At 47.8% G+C, this 23,832-nt stretch overlaps 1 protein-coding gene across 5 annotated transcripts in view; it reads left to right on the top strand.

Moving 5' to 3' along the window:
• AP3B2 (adaptor related protein complex 3 subunit beta 2) overlaps positions 1 to 23,832 on the top strand; it is a 50,447-nt gene that overhangs the window by 20,682 nt on the left and 5,933 nt on the right. For 4 of the 5 annotated variants that reach the window (XM_003901326.4, XM_009210818.3, XM_031668397.1 and 1 more), the window contains exons 2-16: positions 112 to 187; positions 334 to 408; positions 733 to 828; positions 7,682 to 7,842; positions 8,083 to 8,149; positions 8,241 to 8,423; positions 8,505 to 8,788; positions 9,072 to 9,126; positions 9,508 to 9,579; positions 11,132 to 11,194; positions 11,494 to 11,626; positions 11,913 to 12,022; positions 12,657 to 12,833; positions 21,819 to 22,005; positions 23,519 to 23,637. In XM_003901326.4, coding sequence (XP_003901375.1) covers positions 112 to 187; positions 334 to 408; positions 733 to 828; positions 7,682 to 7,842; positions 8,083 to 8,149; positions 8,241 to 8,423; positions 8,505 to 8,788; positions 9,072 to 9,126; positions 9,508 to 9,579; positions 11,132 to 11,194; positions 11,494 to 11,626; positions 11,913 to 12,022; positions 12,657 to 12,833; positions 21,819 to 22,005; positions 23,519 to 23,637 — 1,858 coding nt within the window. Of the gene's footprint in view, positions 1 to 111; positions 188 to 333; positions 409 to 732; positions 829 to 1,052; positions 2,594 to 7,681; positions 7,843 to 8,082; positions 8,150 to 8,240; positions 8,424 to 8,504; positions 8,789 to 9,071; positions 9,127 to 9,507; positions 9,580 to 11,131; positions 11,195 to 11,493; positions 11,627 to 11,912; positions 12,023 to 12,656; positions 12,834 to 21,818; positions 22,006 to 23,518; positions 23,638 to 23,832 lie in introns of those variants that run through there. The other variant, XM_021940827.2, reaches the window with a different exon arrangement.

Here is a 23,832-nt window from a genome sequence, read left to right as displayed (position 1 = left end):
GTCCTGCCTGAGCCTCCCCTGGCCATGTTCCTTCTTTGTGCCTGGACCCTCCTGATTAATACCCCGTCCCCACCCTTGTGCCCTCAGTTGACCTCTTGTACCTCCTACCAGGCATGATGACCTGAAGGAGATGCTGGACACCAACAAGGATTCTCTAAAGCTGGAGGCCATGAAGAGGATTGTGGCGGTAAGAGGGGAAGGAAGGGGCCTCCCTTGGGGTGGGGCCTGGGTGGCCAAGAGCAGCTCTCTTTAGCTCCTTGTAGACCTTCCCTCTAATTAGTTGCTGTGCCTCCCGATTTGTCCCTCTTCCCCTACCTTGACCCCACCACCCAGATGATTGCCCGAGGAAAGAATGCTTCAGACCTGTTTCCAGCGGTAGTGAAGAATGTGGCCTGTAAGAACATAGAGGTGAGCACTACCGGGTGAAGGATCACTTGTTCCCACTTCCCCCAGGAACAAACTCAAGCTTGGGGTGAGGAAGGAAATGATTTAGCCCCTGGAGGCCCAACCTGCTCAGAAATGTCCCTGAGCCAGGAGAAGACACTCTATCCATGTCCTTGAACTGGATGTGGATCAAGGTAAAGGACCTGGATACACTCGGGTGCTCTCCCCAACTGGAAGAATTTGTCCCCATGGACCACAGCTGCCTGGGGAGATGACATCCCAGGGGTAGGGGGGCGGGCACAGGTCCCTGCTGAGAAGCCTTCTGCTGAGAAACTTGCTCTCCCCAAGGTGAAGAAGCTTGTCTACGTGTACCTGGTACGCTACGCTGAGGAGCAGCAAGACCTGGCCCTGCTGTCCATCTCCACCTTCCAACGTGGCCTAAAGGTCAGGGGTCTCAGTTTTCCTCCCAGGGCCTGGGTCTCGTTGGCGCTATCAGAGGAACAGGCCCAGGGAGAGGCCATGAGCATGGGAGCGGGCCCTTTCTACCTGCCTAAAGTTGGGAGGGTCACAGTCAGGAAAGGCCAGCCAGACCCTCAGAGAGTGGAAGCCAGGTTCAGAAGGGCATAAGAGATGAAGTGGGTACCTAGGGCCCCTGTCTGTCTTCCCAGGAGCCTGTGGTAATGGCTGCTTCTGGTATGAACCACTTGAGCCCCTGGAGAGTGGAGAGTCTCTGGCAATGGAGAACCCCTCAACCCTCTTTGTGTAAAGGTGTGAATTGTGGTCCACAGCCAGGTAGAATTCAACCTTTAGCAGTGGCCTGAATCCCCCACACCATTCTCACTGTTTGTTTCGTTTTGCCCAAGGCTTCTAGTTGGATTTACATATGTTAGGTGCATGCATAAGTCTCCCCTGAGGGCTTTTCTGGTTAGTCTAAGGTATCTTGAGGGTAAAGACAGCCATTTCAAAGCCATTCTTTCTCTCCATATCAGATTTTTCACTCTGATTACAACCATTAACTCCCCTATTTTTGCATACCTTTATTTATTTATTTGTGAGACAGGTTCTCACTCTGTTGCCCAGGCTGGAGCGCAGTGGTGCAATCATGGCTCACTGGAGCCTTGACCTTCCTGAGCTCAGGTGATTCTCCCACCTCTGTCTCCCGAATAGCGAGTAGCGTAGCGGCGACTACAGGCATGCACCACCATGCCCGCCTAATTTTTTTGTAGTTTTTGTAGAGACAGGGTTTTACCATGTTGCCCAGGCTGGTCTTGGACTCCTGGACTCAAGTGGCCTCAGCTTCCCAAAATGCTGGGATTACAGGCATGAGCCACTACTCCTGGCCTGGATACTTTTAGTTCAGATTTCTGTGAGAGAGATTGTGAGAGGTCCAGCTCATCTTTTCATATCCAGAAGTTCTGTAGGTTACTGGGTAGATAGGATTGACTGCTCAAATTCAGGGCCCACCCCTTGTCCAATCTGCTATGGCCAGCAAGAGGGGTTGACAGTCGGCTTCTTTGGGGTGACGGTAGAAAGCATGGTCACTTGCATATACAGTTCATTCATTTAGCAAATACTTGGGTGTCTCTATGCCACACATTGTGCTAGGGTTCTTTTTATAAGTCAAAACCATGGAATCCATCTTAGATTGGCAAGTAATCTTTCGGTTTGAGTTAAGGGTTAAGTATAAAAACTAATCTGAAATCGTTGCACAGATTTTCACCTATAGTATCTACCAACTGCCCCTTTCCCCCTTTTAGAAAATCAGAGCTCATTTAGTCCAACTGAATGTGATCATTTATTTCTGCAAAGTGCCAAATAGTATTTTAGGTTTTGTAGGCCATATAGTCTCAACTATGCAACTACTCAATTTTGCCCTTATGGTGCAAATGCAGCCATTAACAAGTGGGTGTGGCCGTGTTCCAATAAATCTATGTAAAAACAGGCAATAGACAGATTTTATCCAAGGGCTGTAGCATGCCAACCTTTGCTCTAGAACATCTCTAACAGGTATCTTTTCTGATAGGGACCTCACTCCTTCACAGGGCAACTTGCTCCATCTCAAGACAACTACTACTATTTGGGGTGTTTTTTAAACCATTATATTTTGTTGAAACCTCCACAACTATAATTTTTAAAAATTGATTTCAGGCCGGGCGCGGTGGCTCATGCCTGTAATCCCAGCACTTTGGGAGGCCAAGGTGGGCGAATCATGAGGTCAGGAGTTTGAGACCAGCCTGGCCAACATGGTGAAACCCCATCTCTACTAAAAATACAAAAAATTAGCTGGGCATGGTGGCGGGTGCTCATAATCCTAGCTACTCAGGAGGCTGAGGCAGGAGAATTGCTTGAACCTGGGAGGCAGAGGTTGCAGTGAGCTGAGATCGTGCCACTGCCATCCAGCCCAGGTGACAGTATGAGACTCCATCTCAAAAAAAAAAGAAAAAAAAATTGATGTCAGGCTGTACTGCATTATGACTGCGCCTGTGAATAGTCACTGTACTCCAGCCTGGGCAACACAGGGAGACCCTGTATCTAAAAAATAAAATAAAATTTACTACAGGTTCACAAAAGGCATAAATAATAATATAATGAATATCCATATATCCAGCATAAGAAATGACACATTTCTCAAACAAAGCCTCCTATGTATCTTCTCTTGTTTATCATTCATACATATGTATTTATTCCTGAGCTAGTAATTTGCATATTGTTAAGCAATATAAAATGTTTTGTAAATGGTGTCATCATACTATATATGTATTCCTTTAAAACTTGTTTTTTTGTTGTTGTTGTCACTGGCTTTTGGTCTCTCCTGCATGTTGGAACCAATCATTTTAATCCAGCCTTCTCCCTTCTTTTTATCTGCCCAGGCTAGGGCCGTGTTCACTGTCTTAGGAGATCCCTCATGGAATCAAACCTCTGACTGGCAAGCAGATAATCTAGGTCTCCCTACATCCTGTCTTTGTGCAGTTGATCCCTTGAACCCCCTGTGAAACCCTACTCTATTTCATTTTATCGATTTAGCACAGGGTCCAAGCCAGGGTAATTCTGAATCTTAATTATGTTCCTCCTGATTTTGTGTCTTCTTTCAAGATACTGATAAGCTATTTGGACCAGGGCAAAAGACTGAGGCATAGCATGTTTCCAGGTTGACATTGATCTGTTAATAAACCTTCTCCAAGTACATTTCACCAAGTTGTAGACCCACCTGACTGTACAGACAGCTGGCATTTTTCTATCTTGTTAGGAAGGATCTTATTCAATAGCAATAAATAAATAAATAAATAACACCTTTCATGTGCAAAGGGTTGTGGGTGACACAGAGATAAAACAGATGTGAATTCTGCTCTTAAAAATGCTTGACTATTAGGTGAAACAAAAGGCCTACCTAAAAAATGGCAATGCAGGAAATGTTGTGAGACTTCCACAAACATATCACTGAAATCAAGATACAAAGTACTAATATCCACTGTCCTAGTTACCCCATCAAAAGGAAAACAGATTTTTTTTGATAACTTTCTGTGAATCTGTAATCATTTCCCAAATAAAATGTTCACACACAAAAAAGGAAAATGGGTTTTAGCAGTTGATGTGACTGTTTGTCTCTAAGAAAACAGAGACTCCTTCCTTTTTAATAAATGCTTCTAACCCAGCTGTTTAAAAGTCAATTCCAGAATTTTGTCAGGAATTAGCATCAATTTTGCCCGCAATGTGAGGATCTTTTCTTTCTCCATTTCAGAAAGTCACGGTAACAGCTACCCTTCTTTAGTGTTCCTATTCCCATCATTCTCTGAGATTAATAGTACAGGCACATCTCATTTTATTGCACTTTGCAGATATTGCACTTTGCAGATATTGCACGTTTTACAAATTGGAGGTTTCTGGCAACCCAACATCAATCAAGTCTATTAGTGCCATTTTTCCAACAGTATGTCCTCACATTGTGCCTCTGTCACATTCTGATAATTCTCACAATATTCCAAACTTTTAAATGATTATTATATGTTATGGTGATCAGTGATCTTTGATGTTACTATTGTAATTGTTTTGGGGTGCCACAAACCATGCCCAGAGATGAAAATGAAATTAATAAATGTTGTGTGTGTTCTGACTGTTCCCCCATCTCCTTCACCGTGGGCCTCTTTATTCCCTGAGACACAACAATATTGAAATTAGACCAATTAATAACCCTACAATGGCCTCTAAGTGTTCAAGTGAAAGGAAGAACCACACATCTCTCACTTTAAATCAAAAGCTAGAAATGGTTAGGCTTACTGAGGAAGGCATGTTGAAAGCCGTGATAGGCTGAAAGCTATGCCTCTTGCTCCAAACATTTAGCAAGTTGTGAATGCGAAGTAAAAGTTCTTGAAGGACATTAAAATTGCTACTCCAGGCTGGGTGTGGTGGCTCACACCTGTAATCCCAGCACTTTGGGAGGCCGAGGCAGGAGGATCACTTGAGACCAGGGGTTCAAGACTATCCTGGGCAACAGAGCAAGAACATTTCTACAAAAATTTGTTAAAAATTAGCCTGGTGTGGTGGTATGCACCTGTAGTCTTAGCTTCTTGGAAGGCTGAGGTGGGAGGATCACTTGAACCCAGAAGTTTGAGGTGCTACTCCAGAAAACACATGAATGATAAAGAAAGCAAGACAGGCTTATTGCTGATATAGGAAAATTTAAGTGGCCTGGATAGAAGATCAAACCAGCTACCACATTCCCTTAAGCCAAAGCCTAATTTATATGCAGGTCTTAAATCTCTCCAATTCTATGATGGCTAAGAGAGGTGAGGAAGCTACAGAAGAAAAGACGGAAGCTAGTGGAGGTTGGTTCATGAAGTTTAAGTACAGAAGCCATCTCCATAACAAAAAAATGCAAGGTGAAGCAAAAGTGCTGATGGAGGAGCTGCAGCAAGTTGTCCAGAAGGTCTAGCTAAGATCACTGATGAAAGTGACTGTGTTCAACAAGAGATGCTCAGTGTAAATGAAATAGCCTCTTACTGGAAGAAGACACCATCTAGCACTTTCCTACGTAGAGAGGAGAAGTCAATGCCTGGCTTTAAAAAACAGGCTGACTCTTGTTAGGGACTAATGCAGCTAGTGACTTTAAGTTAAGGCCAGTGCTCACTGACCATTCTGAATATCCTGGAGTCCTTAAGAATTGTGGCAGATCTCCTCTGCCTGTGCTCCATAAATGGAACAACAATGCCATGACAACATATCTGTTTGCAGTTACGGTTTACTGAATTTTTTAAGCCCATTGTTGATACCTACCGCTTAAATATTCCTTTCATAGTATTACTGCTCTATGACAATGCATTTGTTCACTCAAGAGCTCTGATGGAGAGGTACAAGGAGATTAATGATTTCATGCCTGCTAACACAAGATCAGTTCTGCAGCCTATGGATCAATGAGTAATTTTGACTTTCAAGTCTTATTATTTAAGAAATACATCTCATAAAGCTAGAGCTGCCATAGATAGTGATTCCTCTCATGGATCTGGACAAAGTAAATTGAAAACCTCCTGGAAAGGATTCACCATTCTAGGTGCCATTAGGAACATTCATGATTCATGGGAGGAGGTCAAAATATTAACATGAACAGGAGTTGGGAAGAAGTTGATTCTAAACTCCATGGATGACTTTGAGGGGTTCACTACTTCAGTGGAGGAAGTAACTACATATGTGATGGAAATAACAAGAGAAGTAGAATTAAAAGTGGAGCCTGAAGATGTGACTGAATTGCTGCAATCTCATGATAAAACTTGAATGGATGAGGACTTGCTTCTTATGAACACAGAAAGTCCTTTCTTAAAATGGAATCTACTCCTGGTGCAGATGCTGTGAACATTGTTGAAATGACAACAAAGGATTTAGAATATTACATAAACCTAGTTGATAAAGCAGAGGCGGAGTTTAAGAGGATTGACTTCAATTTTTTTTTTTTTTTGTAGAGACTGGGGTCTCCCTATGTTGCCCGGGCTGGTCTTGAACTCCTAGGCTTAAGCAATCCTCCTACCTCAGCCTCCCAAAGTGTTGGGATTACAGGCACAAGCCATCACACGCAGCCTACATTGGTTTTTAAGACATAATGCTATTGCATGCTTAGTAGACTACAGTATATTGTAAATGTAACTTTTTTTTTTCTTTCTTTCTTTTTTTTGGAGATACGATCTCACTCTGTTGCTCAGTCTGGAGTGCAGTGGCGTGAACATACATAGCTCACTTCAGCTTCCAACTTCCTGGGCTCAAGTGATTCTCCCACCTCAGCTTCCCAAGCAGCTGTAACTATAAGCATAACTTGTATGTACCAGGAAACAAAAAATTTATGTAACTCATTTTAGTGTGATATTTGCTTTATTGTTGAGGTCTAGAATCAAACCCACAATATCTCCGAGGTATGCCTGTAATATATAGCTGCTGCTGCTGATAGTGGGAAGAAGTCCTAAGCCCCATGATCACAATACAGTGTAACTAACGCTTTTATACATTCTGTATAGGGTGCAATAGGAATAAAGAGGAAGGGCTTGGGGCCAGGCGTGGTGGCTCACGTCTGTAATCCCAGTACTTTGGGAGGCCGAGGTGGGCGGATCACTTGTGGCCAGGCGTTCGAAACCAGCCTGGCCAACATGGCAAAACCCCATCTCTACTAAAAATACAAAAAATTAGCTGGGTGTGGTGGTGCATGCCTGTAGTCCCAGCTACTCGGGAGGCTGAGGCAGGAGAATCGCTTGAAACCAGGAGGCAGAGGTTGTAGTGAGCCGAGATTGTGCCACTGCACTCCAGCCTGGCGACAGAGTGAGACTCCATCTCAAAAAAAAAAAAAAAAAAAAAAAAAAGGAAGGGTGTAGGCCTGTTTTAAACACTGTGGAAGAACAGCAGCTTTTGCAATGATTTCTGGGAGAAAGGAGTGTAAGGTTGAACTCCAGAAGGGATACCAGCCTGCATGTGCTGGGCAGTCACCTCAGGCATTAAAACAGATACCCCCAAAAAAAACCCTTACAAGGAACAGAAAATGTTTAAGGTGTTTCAGCAACTTTAGGCGTTCTGAACGTTTTTCAATCTTTCTGGAAGTGAAGCTACCCATTGCAACACCTGTTCAGGTGTCAGATTTCTGCAACCAGAGCCAAAATTAAGTATCCCCCAGGTATCCAGCACTGGCACACCACTCAGGCTCCAGTCAGGGGGCAGGGAAGCAAGAACTGGTGGTCGCTGGGGACAGTGACTTCCAAAGGTGTGGTCCCCCTCCATCAGGTCACCTCGTGCTCTTTCATAGCTCTGCCTCCACCTCTGCCTTTAGGACCCCAACCAACTGATTCGTGCCAGTGCCCTCCGTGTCCTCTCTAGCATCCGTGTGCCCATCATAGTGCCCATCATGATGCTAGCTATCAAGGAAGCCGCCTCGGACATGTCACCCTATGTGCGGAAAACAGCTGCCCACGCCATCCCTAAACTTTACAGGTATGCCCCAGCCCTGTCCCACGCTCCCCAGAAGGCTGGCTCCTAAGTTCCCAACCGACCCCTGGCCTTTCCTAAGTCTTGCCCGCTGCTTCTCAGAGGGTTTGAGGAGGGCAGTTTGGGGGACTGACAGAGATGGAGGAGAACAATAAGGTTGGGGCGCCTGAGGTGAGCATGGCTTGGACAGATATTGGGAAGGCTGGGGCTGAGTGTGGCAAATTCCCCTACTGATTTCTCCCTCAGTTTGGACTCTGACCAGAAGGATCAGCTGATAGAAGTCATTGAGAAGCTTCTGGCTGACAAGACCACGGTGCGGTATAGGGGCACTCCGGGAGGGGTGGTGACTGACAGCCGGCCTTCCACCCTTCGCGTTCACCCCCTCGCCTTTGTTCTTTCCGCAGCTGGTGGCGGGCAGCGTGGTGATGGCCTTCGAGGAGGTCTGCCCGGAGCGCATCGACCTGATTCACAAAAACTACCGGAAACTCTGTAACCTGCTGATCGACGTGGAGGAGTGGGGCCAGGTGGTCATCATCAGCATGCTCACCCGCTACGCCCGCACGCAGTTCCTGAGCCCCACCCAAAACGTGAGTGGGCCCCGCCCCGGCAGAGCGGACGGAAGGGTGTCCCAGGGAGGCGCCCACAGGCCCGTCGGTCTCCCTGTCCAGGAATCCCTGCTAGAGGAGAACGCGGAGAAAGCCTTCTACGGCTCAGAGGAGGACGAGGCCAAGGGCGCGGGGTCTGAGGAGACGGCCGCCGCGGCGCTCCCCGCTCGAAAGCCCTATATCATGGACCCCGACCACCGGCTGCTGCTGCGCAACACCAAACCCCTGCTGCAGAGCCGCAGCGCCGCGGTGGTCATGGCGGTGGCGCAGCTCTACTTCCACCTGGCGCCCAAGGCGGAAGTGGGCGTCATCGCCAAGGCGCTAGTGCGCCTGCTGCGCAGCCACAGGTGCGCTGCGGCCCCGGCCCCGGCCCCGGCCCCGCCCCCGCCCCCGCCCCCGCCCCGTCTTCGTCTCAAGCCCTGTCCCACGCCCCGCCACACGGGCTGCCCGGCTCCGCCCCCTCATGCCCACCAACCGCTTCCCCCTCTGCCCAGCCGCTCCACACTGACCGCAGGCCTGCCCTTCGCACTGGTCCTCTCCCCGCAACGACTTGCCCCACCTTTTCCCCTCATCCGCTGCCCCTTGCCCCAGCCGAGGGGCCCGGGGTGCTCTGACCCATCCTCTCCGCAGTGAGGTGCAGTACGTTGTGCTCCAGAACGTGGCCACCATGTCCATCAAGCGCCGGGTGAGCCTGCGACCGCAGCCTGTCCTCGCTGTCCGAGGGCCGCTTCTGCGGGCACGGAGGCGCTGTCGGGGCTGGGACTGGGACCGGGGCTGGGGAAAGGGAAGATGGAGGAATACCCTGGCTGTGCAGAGGATGGGGCAGGGGAGGCTCCAAACACAGATAGGGAACAGGGCCTGAATCCTGAGGGGCCGCTGAGAGGGAATGCGCCGTGGAGAAAGAGCTGGTCAAATCTGAGATGGACGAGGGAAGACTTGAGAAGTGGAGGGCAGTGGTGAGGAGGGAAGGATCCTGGGCACTGGGTCAGGATAGGAGGGGTGCCTCTGGGCAGCGAGGCAGGCCTGGGGCTTTGGTGGAGCTCCCTGGCTGCCTCTCTCGTGCCAGGGTATGTTTGAGCCCTACCTGAAGAGCTTCTACATCAGGTCCACCGACCCCACCCAGATCAAGATCCTGAAGGTGAGTGAGGGACAGAAGTGCATGTGGCTCCCAGCCCTCCCCACCCCATGTACCCACTCAAATAACTCACAGTGGCCCCCCTGGTGCCTGCCTATTTCTAAGGCTGAGCCCAGGAGCCCATGACTGCCCCAGCTAGAGCTGTTTGTTCAGGGAGCTGGGCTAAGGAGGGTCAGGGGAGAAGGGAACTAATTGCTTTTTGCCTAGTACCTGGTATACACCTCCTACTCTTCATGAATGAAGTAACCTGATACCACCTCTTAATAATCCCAGGATGTGTACATTATATTCCTTTTATAAAAATATAGACTCTGGCCGGGCACAGTGGCTCACGCCTAATCCCTGCACTTTGGGAGGCTGAGGCAGGCAGATTGCCTGAGGTCGGGAGTTCAAGACCAGCCTGGCCAACATGGCAAAACCTCGTCTCTACTAAAAATACAAAAATTAGCCAGGCGTGGTGGCAGACGCCTGTAATCCCAGCTACTTGGGAGGCTGAGGTTGGAGAATTGCTTGAACTTGGAAGGCAGAGGTTGCAGTGAGCTGAGATCGCGCCATTGCAGTCCAACCTGGGTGATGAGAGAAACTCCATCTCAAAAGAAAAAAAAAATAGACTCTGGGAGGTAACTGCCCCAGGTCACACAATTCTGCTGACTCCAAGGTTCATGCTTTTCTCTCCACCCACAGTGTTATGGCCCCCACACACCTGCCCCCTCACGCTTTCCTGCAAACGTTCATAGATGAGGAAAGTGGCAGGAGCCCATACCTCCATTTGATTCCTGCTCTGCTGCTTCATTATTGAGTGATTTCCTTCAGCAACAGTTAATCCTCCTAACCCTTGTGAACATCCACTATGTTCTAGGGGTACATGATGGAGCAAACTAATCAGGGACCTTGCCTTTGTGGAGCTTACAGATGCAGGGAGGAGGATACATTAAGCAGCTAATCACAAGGCAAATGTAAAAGTCCATTTACAAAATATGGAAGAAAGTGTGGAGAGCTATAAGGGCATAAAATAGGGAGAACTAATCTAGTCTGGTGCCAGGGAAGGTTTTCTGGAGGATATGAGACTTGAGCTGAAGCCGGAGAGATGAACATGAATTATATGAGGACAGAAATGGGAAGAACTGCTCCACACAGAGGAAACAGCATCTTCGAAGACCCTGGGTTAGGAAATGGAGTGGGATTGGGGCCTGGAAGACAAGGCGGAGAGTGATAGGAGATGGGAGGTAGACAGCAAGCAGATCATTCAGGGACTTACAGACCATGGTGAATACAATGGTCTCCATCCTGAAAGCAATAGGAACCTTTACGTTTTCAATGGAGTAGGGCGGTGACATGGTCATACTGTAAGCATACTCTGTAGGGAATCCATTTAAGAGGCAAACTGGTCCTCTTGATTTTTAGACAAGTTTTGTAACCTGTCAATTCCCTCATCAGTCTGAGGATGATGCCAGTCTGTCATGAGGATTGTTTTCTGGTCTGTGAAGTGTTTTTGGAAGGAAAGTACAGAAAGCCCACTGGCCACCCCTCTCTGCCTCTTCACCCCTCCCTGCAGCTGGAAGTGCTGACCAACCTGGCCAATGAGACCAACATTCCTACTGTCCTACGGGAATTCCAGGTACAGGCCAGCTCCCAGCCAGAAGGGCCCGGGAGAGGTACCCATCAGATCTTTGTGCCCTGGTGGGTCAAACCTCTTATGAGCCCAAAGCTGGAGAAGCTATTATCTTACATTCCCCTTCCAATGTGTTTGGCTAGCTTTGGGCGAAGGAATCACTGGATTGGGGGTGGAGGTGTCGCCCCCTTTCCCAAGTCTTAGTCACTGGCATGATGAGCCATAAAATGAAGGGCCACAGCCTTCTTGAAGGTAACCCTCCAGCCTGCAGAGTCACTGAGGGATTTCTTTGTCATATCTCACAGACCTATATTCGCAGCATGGACAAGGACTTTGTGGCAGCCACAATCCAGGCCATTGGACGCTGTGCAACTAACATTGGCCGAGTCCGTGACACCTGCCTCAATGGCCTGGTGCAGCTGCTGTCCAACCGTGATGGTCAGTGTTTGCCTGAATGTCTAATCGTGATGATCAGAAGATGCCTGCCTGCAGGTCTGACTCTGCTGGCCAGTGGATATCCACCAGTCTGCCTAGACATGATGTGTGTCCATTGGTCTGTCTGTCTTGATCAGGGCCCAAGTGTTCCTACACCTCTGAGGGCTGCTAGAGAAGTGAAGGGGTTGAAAGAAAGAACCAAGGGCCTGGGGCACTGCAGGTGTGTCTGTCCACCTGAGCATGGCTATCTGACTGTCTTGGGGTCCATACACTCATTTTTCTTCCGTAGAGCTTGTGGTTGCAGAGTCAGTGGTCGTCATTAAGAAATTGCTACAGATGCAGCCAGCACAACATGGAGAGATCATCAAACACTTGGCAAAGCTTACAGACAACATCCAGGTGAGGGAGTAGCCACATTTTCACTCCCCACTTCAAGGTCTTCCCCGTGATTTCAAGACTGTATAATTAAATATGCTAGCCTTATCAAAAGTAACTTCCAAACCTTAGGTCTTCAGGTGGGAGGAGGAGAGACACTGGACCATGTGACCCTGACCTTGTTACCCAAGATTTGCCTTCCCTTTGGAGACCCTCACCAAGCGCCATGGACTTTACTGCTACTCTTGCTTTCTCTCTAAAGCTCTAGCCAACCATGGTTAAGTGACAAATCTTGTATTTTTCTGTTGCACTGCTAAGCTGAAACATCTAAACAAGGCATTCCCAAAGATTCAGAAGAGTAACATGGAAATAAAGCACTGAGGGTACAATGAATCCAGAAAGTCAGTCTTTTGTATCATGATTGACTTAGGGTCTTGAAAGCTCTATGCTAATGAAGCCCTAGGGAAGAGAGGAAATGCTGTCCAGGAAATGTCTACTTTTTAACCTCTCTGTCTGTCTCCCACCACCCCCAACTCCCATTTCCAGAGAACCCATAATACAATAGGCCAGCACAGATGAGGAGTGCTGTTTCCCTGGAAGTCCACATTCCTACCCACCCACTTTCCCATATTTACCCACTCCTCTCCCACAACCACAGGTGCCCATGGCCAGAGCCAGCATCCTGTGGCTCATCGGAGAGTACTGTGAGCACGTCCCCAGGATTGCACCTGATGTCTTAAGAAAAATGGCCAAGTCATTCACAGCAGAGGAGGATATTGTCAAGCTGCAGGTCATCAACTTAGCAGCCAAGCTCTACCTGACCAACTCTAAACAGGTAAAGATTGAGAGATGACCCCCCAAATACTCTGGTTCCCAGAAACTCCCTAGACAGTATTCTTTTGGCCCTCCCTAGGCAGGGCTGAACTCTAGCTCCTATTTTGGAAAAGAAGAATCAGGGAAGGTGGCTGGTCTGCCCATGTAACCAATGCTACCCCAGTGCCCACAGCTATTCTGGGGACTCAAAGACCTTGTAGTGCTGGTAGTCACTGTTGAAGAGACTCTCCTATGAAGCTGTGACCTCCAGTTGGCTAGTAAAAGAGTCCTGTCTGCCACCTTGGAACTCTGGGGCTGCGAAGAACCACAGTTGATTGAAATAAGGGAAGGGCCCAACAGTGGCAGGTACTGATGGGAGAACATGCATCCCAGATGTGGTCTGTGCTTCCTCCCAAAGCTTGACAATGCTTGGCCAGTCTGTGCCAAAGATAAGGGAGTGAGTCTCTGCTTGGACTTGGGTGGTACTGGTGGCCACTGTCATTCCCAAGGTGAAAGGTTATAAGAGATACATAGCCAAGGATGAGGCTCAACTAAGTTGTAGTATCAGGGCATTCAGAGCCTTCTAGCTGTCTGGCATCTCTTGAGATGGTTCCAGGAGATTCTTCTAAAATAAAGCATAATGTGCTGAGCTTTTCAAGGTGTCAGGGACATCAAACACTATGACAATTTCCACACGCTCCTACTCAGTTAAGCAGGACAGGGATTGGCAAACTACTGCCCATAGGCTGAATCTGGCCTATGCCTGTTTTTGTAAATAAAGTTTTGTTGGAACACAGCCCTGCTCGTTCATTTATGAATTACCTGTGGCTGCTTTTGTGCTACAACAGCAGGGTTGACTAGTTGCAACAGACTGTATTGCCCACAAAGCCTAGAATAGTTATTCTCTGGCCCTTTTATAGAAAGACTCTGCCAATCCTTGAAGCAAAACATCTGGGTAGGTGGCTGGGGTCTACAGATTTATAGCAGGGATATCCCCTGGAGACTGTAGCCTCCCTGCCATGCCCACTCTGCATGGGAGTCTTTGGATGGTGGCACTTGTCTTTTTCAGTGGCTTCTTTGATCCATGGTGGCCAGAGTGAGCCCCAGAGGCTCAAGCTGAGGTAGGTAGGGCCACCAAGTGCTGGGACTCTAATCAGGAGTCAGAAAGGACAGCAGCTACATGTGGAGGCAACTGAGTCTGTGGGTATCAGTGTTGTGGGCACAGCAGATAGGACAGAGAGAAGTTAGAGGGAGAGGGAGTACCATGGAGAAGCATTCAATCATTGAATGAATATTTGTGTACTTTCTTTGTTCAGGCGGGAGGAAGGAGCAAGTGGGAGGAATGTTTGAAAAGATGAAGCAGCCTGGGTGGGGAGCCACCCAGGTAGGTCAGAGTCTGACATGCTCAGCACTGAGCCAGGGTCCTGAACCCCAGGATGGTGAGGTCGGCATGTTTTCATAAGCTTGGGCCCGTCCACGTGGCATTTCTCCAAGTTGTCACTGTGAGCTACATGTGCATTTGTTCATTTATTTAACATATAGGCCTACTATTTGCCTGGTAATGTGCTACGTCCTGGGGATATGACAATGAGTGAGACACATTTACAGGTCTCTAGATACTCACAGCCAAGTAGGAGAAACAGGAGAAAAATAAACATTTTAAACACAGTAGGAAGAGCTGTAATCAGGGTTGGCACAGAGAGCTGTGGGTATATACGGCTTAACCGTCCCCCAGGAAGGACCCCTGTCAGGGCACCCAGAGTAGGCTGTTCAGGCAAATGGACACTCACCTCCAGGGTGCCCTTTACCTGAAAGTGAGTTTTTGCAAACCCCTTAGAATGGTTATTTGATTCAATAAAGATTTTTGTCCTTTCTTTCTCCTTTCTTCCCAGCCTCTTCTGGGAGTGGTAAAGAAGGGGGAGTCCTTGGTGTACTAGGAGGGAGGTGGTTTGGATGTGCACATGGCCATGATTGCAAAACGTAGTGATGCTTCCCATCCTGGGACCATGGGTGGCAATCTGCCCAGCTAAAAGGTCACAGTAATCTCAGTCATTCTCTTCAATTTGGACATGGCCCCACTGCATGCCAGATCCTGGTGCAGGCTGAGGCCAAGGAAATGACCAAGATGAGGCCTCTGCCCTGCTATTGATCATCAGATAATCAGATTCTAGACCGGAGACCACAAAGGCATAATATGCAGGCTTAAGCAGGCAGCGGGGGAGGGGAGGTTGGTAGTGAAAGTGGTTATTACATCCACATGGATATAGAACCTGGGGAAACTGCCTAGCAGGTGAGTTTGCTTTTATATGTCAGGTAAGATGTGTGGCAGGAGGTTCTGCCAGGGGCACAGTGGGATCTGCAACCCTCCCATGTGACCGTCTTTACAGTGAATGGAAAATTGTGACAAATTTTGCAGAATTGCTGTTAAAAACTTAAACTTTTTAAATATTCTAAAGGTAATACATGCTCGTCGTAGAACATCTGGAAAACTCAAAAAGTTAATAGTTTATTAATAAGTCCACCACTTAGAAGACCACCATTAATTTTATATTTCCTTATTTTTTATTCCTATATGTAGTCATTCAGAAGTTGTACATTTGTCTATTGTCCAATATTTTAAACTTTTCTGCTTCTTTTCAATGCTTTCATATTTAATACTTTTTTTCCCAGTCACATTTCAATTAAAATTTTCACTTTGAATTTTCGCCAGACTGGGTTCAGTGGCTCACACCTGCAATCCCACTTTGGGAGCCCAAGGTGGGTGGACCATTTGAGGTCATGAATTCAAGACCAGCCTGACCAACATGGTGAAACCCTGTCCCTACTAGAAGTACAAAAAAATTAGCTGGGTGTGGTGGTGCACTGAAATCTCAGCTACTTGGGAGGCTAAGGCAGGAGAATTGCTTGAACCTGGGAGCTGGAGGTTGCAGTGAGCTGAGATGGCACCACTGCACTTCAGCCTGGGCCACAGAGCAAGATCCATCTCAAAAATAAACAAAAATAAAAAAGAATTTTCTCCAGAATTTTTTCTACGTTCACATTTTTAAATCAATTGTATTAGTTTTCTGCTACATAATAAATTACTGTAAATTTAGGGGCTTCAAACAACACACGTTTATTTTTTCAATGTCTATGGGTCGAGAATTCAGGTATGGCTTAGTTGGATCTTATGCAAGGCTACAATTGAGGTGTCAGCCAAGGCTGAGTTTTTATCTGGAGGCTGTACTGGGGAAAGGTCCACTTCCAAGTCACATGGTGCCAGGATCCACTTCCTTGCAGTTGTAGGATTGTGGCCCTGGCATCTTGCTGGCTGTCAGCTGGGGACTGCCTTTGCCTTCTAGAGGCCGTCCTTAGCTCATTGCCATATGGGCTTCCCAACACGGATGCTTATTTCTCCAAAGCCACAAGGGAGAAAGTCTCTAGAGTCAGTCTGCTAGCAAGACAGTCTTCTTTTTATTTTTTAATTTTTATGGGTACATAGTAGGTGTATACATTTATGGTATACGTGATATATTTTGATACAGGCATACAATGCATAACAATCACATCAGGGAATGGGGTATCCATCCTCTCAAGCATTTATCTTTTGTGTTACAAACAATCAAATTACACTCTTTTAGTTATTTTTAAATGTATAATGAATTATTGTTGACTGTAGTCACCCTGTTGTGCTATCAAATATTAGATCTTAGCATTCTATATAACTACAATTTTGTACCCATTAACCATCCCTACTTCCCCCCACCCACTACCCTTCTCAGCCTCTGGTAACCATTATTCTACTCTCCAACTCCGTGAGCTCAGTTCTTTTCATTTTTAGCCCCCATAAATAAGTGAGAATATGTGAAGTTTGTTTTTCTGTGCTTGGCTTATTTCACTTAAAATAATGACCTCTAGTTCTATCCATGTTGTTGCAAATGACAGAATCTCATTCTTTTTTTTTTTTTAATTCTTTTTTTATAGTCCTGCATTGTGTATATGTACCATATTTTCTTTATCCATTTGTTGATGGACACTGAAGTTGCTTTCAAATCTTGGCTATGGTGAACAGTGCTGCAATAAATGTGGGAGTGCAGATATCACTTCAATATGTTGATTTCCTTACTTTTGGGTATATACATAGCGTTGGGATTGCTGGATCATATGGTAGCGATATTTTTAGTTTTTTTTTTTTTTTTTGAGATGGAGTCTTGCCCTGTTGCCCAGGCTGGAGTGCAATGGCGTGATCTCAGCTCACTGCAACCTCCCGGGTTCAAGTGATTCTCCTGCTTCAGCCTCCCAAGTAACTGGGATTACAGGTGCCTGCCACCAATCCTGGCTAATTTTTTGTATTTTTAGTAGAGATGGGTTTTCACCATGTTGGCCAGGATGGTCTCCATCTCTTGACCTCATGATCCGCCAGCCTCCAAAGTGCTGGAATTACAGGTGTGAGCCACCACGCCCAGCCTATTTTTAGTGTTTTAAGGAACCTCCAAACTGTTCTCCATAGACATTCCAACTAACAGTGTACAAGGGTTGCCTTTTCTCCATGTTCTTGTCAGCATTTGTTATTGCCTATCTTTTGGATATAAGCCTACTTGGGGCGAGATGATATATCATTGTTTTTTTGTTTGTTTTGTTTTGTTTTTTGAGACGGAGTCTTGCTCTGTCACCCAGGCTGGAGTGTGCAGTGGTGCGATCTCGGCTCACTGCTCAACAACCTCTGCCTCTGTCGTTCAAGTGATTCTCCTGCCTCAGCCTCATGAGTAACTGGGACTAGAGGCGTATGCCACCATGCCCAGTTAATTTCTGTACTTTTAGTATAGATGGGGTTTCGCCATGTTGGACAGGCTGGTCTCAACTCCTGACCTCAGGTGATCCACCTGCCTCAGCCTCCCAAAGTGCTGGGATTACAGGCATGAGCCACCATGCCTGGCCTTTCATTGTAGTTTTGATTTGCATTTCTCTGATGCTCAATGATGTTGATCACCTTTTCATATACCTGTTTGCTATCTGTATGTCTTCTTTTGAGAAATGTCTATTCAGATCTTTTGCCCATTTTTAAATTGGATTATTGAATTTTTTTTTCTTATTGAGTTGTTTGATCTCCTTACATATTCTGGTTATTAATCCCTTGTCAGATGGGTAGTTTGCAATATTTTTTCTCCTGTGGCTTGTTTGTTGATTCCTTTAGTTTGCAATTTTTTTTCTCCTATTCTGTGGCTTGTCTCTTTGTTGATTTCTTTAGTGTGCAGAAGCTTTGTAACTTGATGTGATCCCATTTTTCTACTTTTGCTTTGGTTGCCTGTGCATGTGGGGTATTACACAAGAAATCTTTGCCCAGTACAATGTCCTGGAGAATTTCTCTAATGTTTTATTTTAGTAGTTTCATAGTTTGAAGTGTTAGATTTAAGTTTTTAATACATTATGATTTGATTTTTGCATATGGTGAGAGATAGGAGTCTGGTTTTATTCTTCTGCATATGGATATCCCGTTTTCCCAGCACCGTTTATTGAAGAGACTCTCCTTTTCCTAATGTATGTTCTTGATACCTTTGTCAAAAATGAATTCACGGCCAGGCGTGGTGGCTCACGCTTGTAATCCCAGCACTTTGGGAGGCCAAGGCTGGTGGATCACCTGAGGTCAGGAGTTCAAGACCAGCCTGGCTAACATGGCGAAACCCCGTCTCTACTAAAAACACAAAAATTAGCTGGTTGTGGTGGCGGGTGCCTGTAATCCCAGCTACTCGGGAGGCTGAGGCAGGAGAATTGCTTGAACCCAGGAGGCGGAGGTTGCAGTGAGCCAAGATCGCGTCATTGCACTCCAGCCTGGGGTACAAGAGCGAGACTTTGTCTTCATCGCAAAAAAAAAGTAAATGCTACTGATTTTTTTTTTTTTTTTTTGGAGACAGAGTTTTGCTCTTGTTGCCCAGGCTGGAGGGCAACGGCTAATTTTTTTTTTCCTTTGAGATGGAGTTCTCGCTCTGTTGCCCAGGCTCTGGAGTGTAGTTGTGCAATCTCAGCTCACTGCAACCTCCGTCTCCTGGGTTCAAGCAATTCTCCTGCCTCCGACTCCCAAGTAGCTGGGATTACAGGTATGTGCCACCATGCCCAGCTAATTTTGTATTTTTAGTAGAGAAGGGTTTCTCTATGTTGGTCAGACTGGTCTCGAACTCCTGACCTCAGGTATTCTGCCTGCCTCAGCCTCCCAAAGTGATTACAGGTGTGAGCCACCGTGCCTGGCCAATGCTACTGATTTTTTTTTTTGAGACGGACTCTCACTCTGTCGCCACACTGGAGTGCAGTGGCACCATCTTGGCTCACTGCAACCTTCACCTCCCGGGTTCAAGTGATTCTCCTGCCTCAGCCTCCTGAGTAGCTGGGACTACAGGTGTGCACCACCACATCCAGCTAATTTTTGTATTTTTAGTAGAGACAGGATTTCACCATGTTGGCCAGGATGGTCTCAATCTCTTGATTTTGTGATCCGCCTGCCTCGGCCTCCCAAAGTGCTAGGATTACAGGCGTCAGCCACTGCACCTGGCCAATGCTACTGATATTTATGTGGATTTTGTATCCTGCAACTTTACTGAATTTGTTTATCAGTTCTAATAGTTTTTTGGTGGAGTTCTTAGATTTTTTTAACTATAAGATCATATCATCTGCAAACAAGGATAATTTGAATTCTTTTCCAATTTGGATACCCTTTATGTCTTTCTCCTGTCTGATTGCTCTAGCTAGGACTTCCAATACAGAGTCTTCTTAACCAAACATAATCATAGGATCATATATAATCATATACCACCTTTGCCATATCCTGTTGGTTAAAAGCAAGTCTCAGGTTTTGCCCATACCCAAGGTGAGGGATTGCACAAAGGCATGAACACCAGGAGGCAGCTACTGGTGGGGAAGACCTTCAAATCTGTCTGCCACATCCATCGAGAGCTTAAACTTACTCATGTGTAATGTGTGAATTGAGGATGTATTTCAATTTTTTTTAATAGCCAGTTTTCTAAGCATGATTAGCAGGCAGCTGCAAGGTAGCATGTACATTGGCATAGGTTATGGAAAGATAGTGTTTCCCACTTAAAATTCCTCCCTGACAACTGGAGCCTGTTGGTGAGGGGGAGCCTTGTTCTGTTCTTGGCATACTGGAGTGTATCTCATAGGCCTTCTTGAGTAGCCTGTAATTCCTGCATATCCTGGCTAGATGAGGTGGGGGTCTTGGTGGTGCACACAGGATGCCACAATCCACAGGGAGTGGCTCCTTGGGGTGGAGAAGGGTAATGAATTATTATAGGCAAATCCTGCAGTGTTGAGGTGGTGGGCCAGCCCTTCTTGTGTTGGTTGTTAACATGCAGTTAAGGCCGTGGACAGATGGATCCAAATACCAAACAGTTCTGTCTAGAACTAGGCAAGGTCTTAAAGGAGGGAGTCTGTGATCAGCCAGCTGGGAAATCTGTGGAGGAAGACATTGTTCAAACCAAAAGAGGGATCAGCAGCCTCTTGATAATGGACCATGTTGGTATAGGGCATCCACTAGCGCTGGCCATTTAGATGGTGTCTGACCAAGAGAGGGGCAGGTTGGTGATGAAATCTGTTGTGATGGCATCTTATTTTCATATTTTTAAGTCTATTCTATTAGGGGTGCATGGGGTTGGGATTGCTTATCTGTGACTAGAACAGTATCGGAGGTGCTGCTTTGCTGGAAGGGACTGAGCTGAAGAGGTCCTGTGGGCCAGATTGGAGGTATGAATGTGGAATCATAGTGGCTCTCTAGAGTGGTGTGGGGCAATTCTGCCACAGCAGCTGCTCTGACTCTGGGTCAGCATCTGAGGGGCTTTGCCCCTCATGGACATCTGCTTGATGTCCCTGCCAGATTAGCTGGGTTAACCACGTCCAAGGCTGCATGTAACAGTATGTCACCATAAACCTCAGGAAGAACAGAGTCAGTTCCAGGCTCCCTCCTGCTGGCCTCTGATGCCCCTGGGCATTCTGGTTGTTGACTACTTGGTGGTTTTGATCTTGGTCACAAGTGATGGAAACATGGAGACCTGGACCAGGGCAGGCTCCTTATGTCAGCAGGTAGGCAGTGAAGGGAAGCAGATGGGGTGCAGCTCCAGCAGATGCAGGCCTAGGTGCAGTACTGATGGGCTCCTTGGCCTGGGAAAAGCTCCTTAATGATTCTGCTTCTTTTCTGTAAAATGGGGGCAATAATGCCTACCTCTCAGAAGGCTTGGGGAGATTAGATGAGCTAGTGTGGAGCACCTAGCAGTGCTTGGTGCCAGAAGGCACTTGATAAGTGATGGCTGCTACCACTGTTGCCATGTTAAGGCAGGTTAGATTAGGCCAAGATCATGGCAGAAATGGAGAGATTTCAGGTCTGCAGTTGTAGCTTCCCTGACTGCAGACTGTGAACCCTACATGACCTTGGCAAATGCATCAGCAGCTGCAGTTTGCCTTAATGTCTCATTAGAACCTTCCAGGGAAGGATCAAGACCTCTGAGACCCCTGGGCTGCTCAGAATCTACTAAGTGGGTGGATAGGACATGAGGGTGGCCGCTGCCAAAGGGACCCCTGTTTATCTGCCCTGTCTTTTTGTTGTCTAATTCCCCCCTGGGTGGTGAAGCCTGGAAACTGTGAGGTCCAGTAGAGCATTCCAGACTTCCACATACCCTGCCGCCCTGGAGTAAAGCGGGTGGAAAGGCCTGGAGAGGTAGGAACCACAAACCTGGGGAAGAATGGAGTCCAGAGCGAGGAGTGGGGAAAGTCCAAAAGGAAAACCTCTTTTGCTGGCCCAAGGCAGTTGTCAAAGTTGGGGTCATCAGGAGGCATGGTCAGAGAGATGAGAGAAAATTCTGAGCCCAGAACAAGGGCAGGTGGGGAGGGAGAGCTGGGTGGAAGCAGCTGGTCCTAAGCAGGGAGAGGAGACATTCTGCCTGCAAGTGTCGGCTTAAAGAATCTGGTTCTGAGCCTCCTGTGTCCCCACCCCCTCTGTCAGCTGACCCACCTCTTCCTGTTCCTCCAGACCAAGCTGCTGACCCAGTATGTGCTGAGTCTGGCCAAATATGACCAGAACTATGATATTCGCGACCGGGCACGCTTCACCCGGCAGCTCATCGTCCCTTCTGAGCAGGGTGGGGCCCTTAGCCGCCATGCCAAGAAGCTCTTCCTGGCACCCAAACCAGCTCCAGTCTTGGAGTCATCCTTCAAAGGTGGGAGATGAAATCAAGGGTAACATTCCTAGGGGAATGGGAAGGAACTGGCCAGAGTCTCTGCCCCAGACCTTCCTGAAGCCCCTAGCCAGGCACCATGCTTCTGTGGGCAGTCCTACTCCCTGGCTCACTCCTTTTGCCCCTGCTGTGGCACCAGGAATTACTCTTTCACCTGCCCACAACCACTGCCAGCATCATCTCACTTGAGGGTCTGCCTTACCGGCCAGGATGGGCTCCTGCCTCTTCTCCTCTCAGGCTCCCTTTTTAATCTCCCTCCCTGAGCAGACAGTAGGCTTTGGAAGACATACCAAGATCTTAAATACCAAGGATCCAGGAAGGCAGAAAGCAAAACAACACACAGAGGAGAGGGGTGTGTGTGTGTGTGTGTGTGTGTGTGTGTGTGTGTGTGTGTGTATATATATATATATATATTTTTTAAGACGGAGTCTCGCTGTGTCGCCCAGGCTGGAGTGCAGTGGCACGATCTCGGCTCACTGCAAGCTCTGCCTCCCGGGTTCATGCCATTCTCCCGCCTCAGCCTCTGAGTAGCTGGGACTACAGGCGCCTGCCACCACGCCCAGCTAGTTTTTTGTATTTTTAGTAGAGACGGGGTTTCACCATGTTAGCCAGGATGGTCTCGATCTCCTAATCTCGTGATCCACCCGCCTCGGCCTCCCAAAGTGCTGGGATTACAGGCTTGAGCCACCGCGCCCGGCCTGAGAGGTGTATATTTTTATAAAGGTCCTGAGAAAGCAGTTGCATGTACTCTGTAAGCTTAGTCACTACAGTCAGTTCAGATTCCAGGCCCCAGGGCTTCAGCCTTGCTCTGTTCTTGGGCTTGGCCCTTAAGGCCTCTTTTCCCAAGACAAGGGCCCTGAGAGGGGGCCGGGGGGGAAGGGTTCTCCTGCTGGCTCTCTGGACCCCAGGAGCAGAAGCCAGGAACCTACACAGAAGAGATCCTCCTTCACAAAGCTCAGTTCTTCTGCGTATCTTTTCGTTTTCTCTTCCCTGGACCTCAGGAATGGGGAGATTCTGAGGGTGGGTGTAGCTTTGAAATTCTCCCAGGAAGAAGGCAACAGTCCCTTTCTCCCTGGCACCATCCCTACTCACAGGCCTGTGCTGCCCTCCTCCAGCGGTGCCTCACCTCTGACCTGGACTCCCGCACACTCATGCTCTGATGCTCATCTCTCCCGGCTGAGTCCAGAGCCTGACTAGACATGCTTCCCAAGCAGATGGGCTGGCAGCATCTGTGGGCCCAGAGTCTCCTCCTGCTCACCTCTGTAGGCCGCCTCTCCCTGCCCTCAGTCCCTGCTCTGGCCTGGCCAGCCTTTTCTTCCAGCATGTGGGCCTAAAGGTGCAGTCAGGGTGGAAGAGCCATTAGGGCACACATCCATCTCCTTCTCCTACCCACCTGGGAAGCCCCGACCAGAATCATGACCCAGCCCCACCTGGGAAATAGCTCCCAGATCTCTCTCACTGCTGCTACCTGCCTGACCTCTAAACCTATCCCTAGACCGGGACCACTTCCAGCTGGGCTCACTGTCCCACCTGCTCAATGCCAAGGCCACAGGCTACCAGGAGCTCCCAGATTGGCCGGAGGAAGCCCCAGACCCATCTGTGCGCAACGTGGAGGTCAGCGGGGTGGAGGGTTGAAGTGTGTGAGTGTGTGTTGGTGGGGGCAGACAGTAAGGAGCTCTGGCAGTGCTGGCCCAGCCCTCCTAACACCTTCCCCACACACACAGGAAGAAGATCTTTCCCTTATTGAGACTCACGTGGGCCTGTTGGGCGAATACACTGAGGTCCCACCTCCGTGTGCCGTGTGCTCTC

Source organism: Papio anubis, chromosome 7 (assembly GCF_008728515.1).
Source record: "Papio anubis isolate 15944 chromosome 7, Panubis1.0, whole genome shotgun sequence".
NCBI lineage: Eukaryota > Metazoa > Chordata > Mammalia > Primates > Cercopithecidae > Papio > Papio anubis.
Note: the sequence above shows the minus strand (reverse complement) of the source record. Positions and strands in the feature narration are given on the sequence as shown.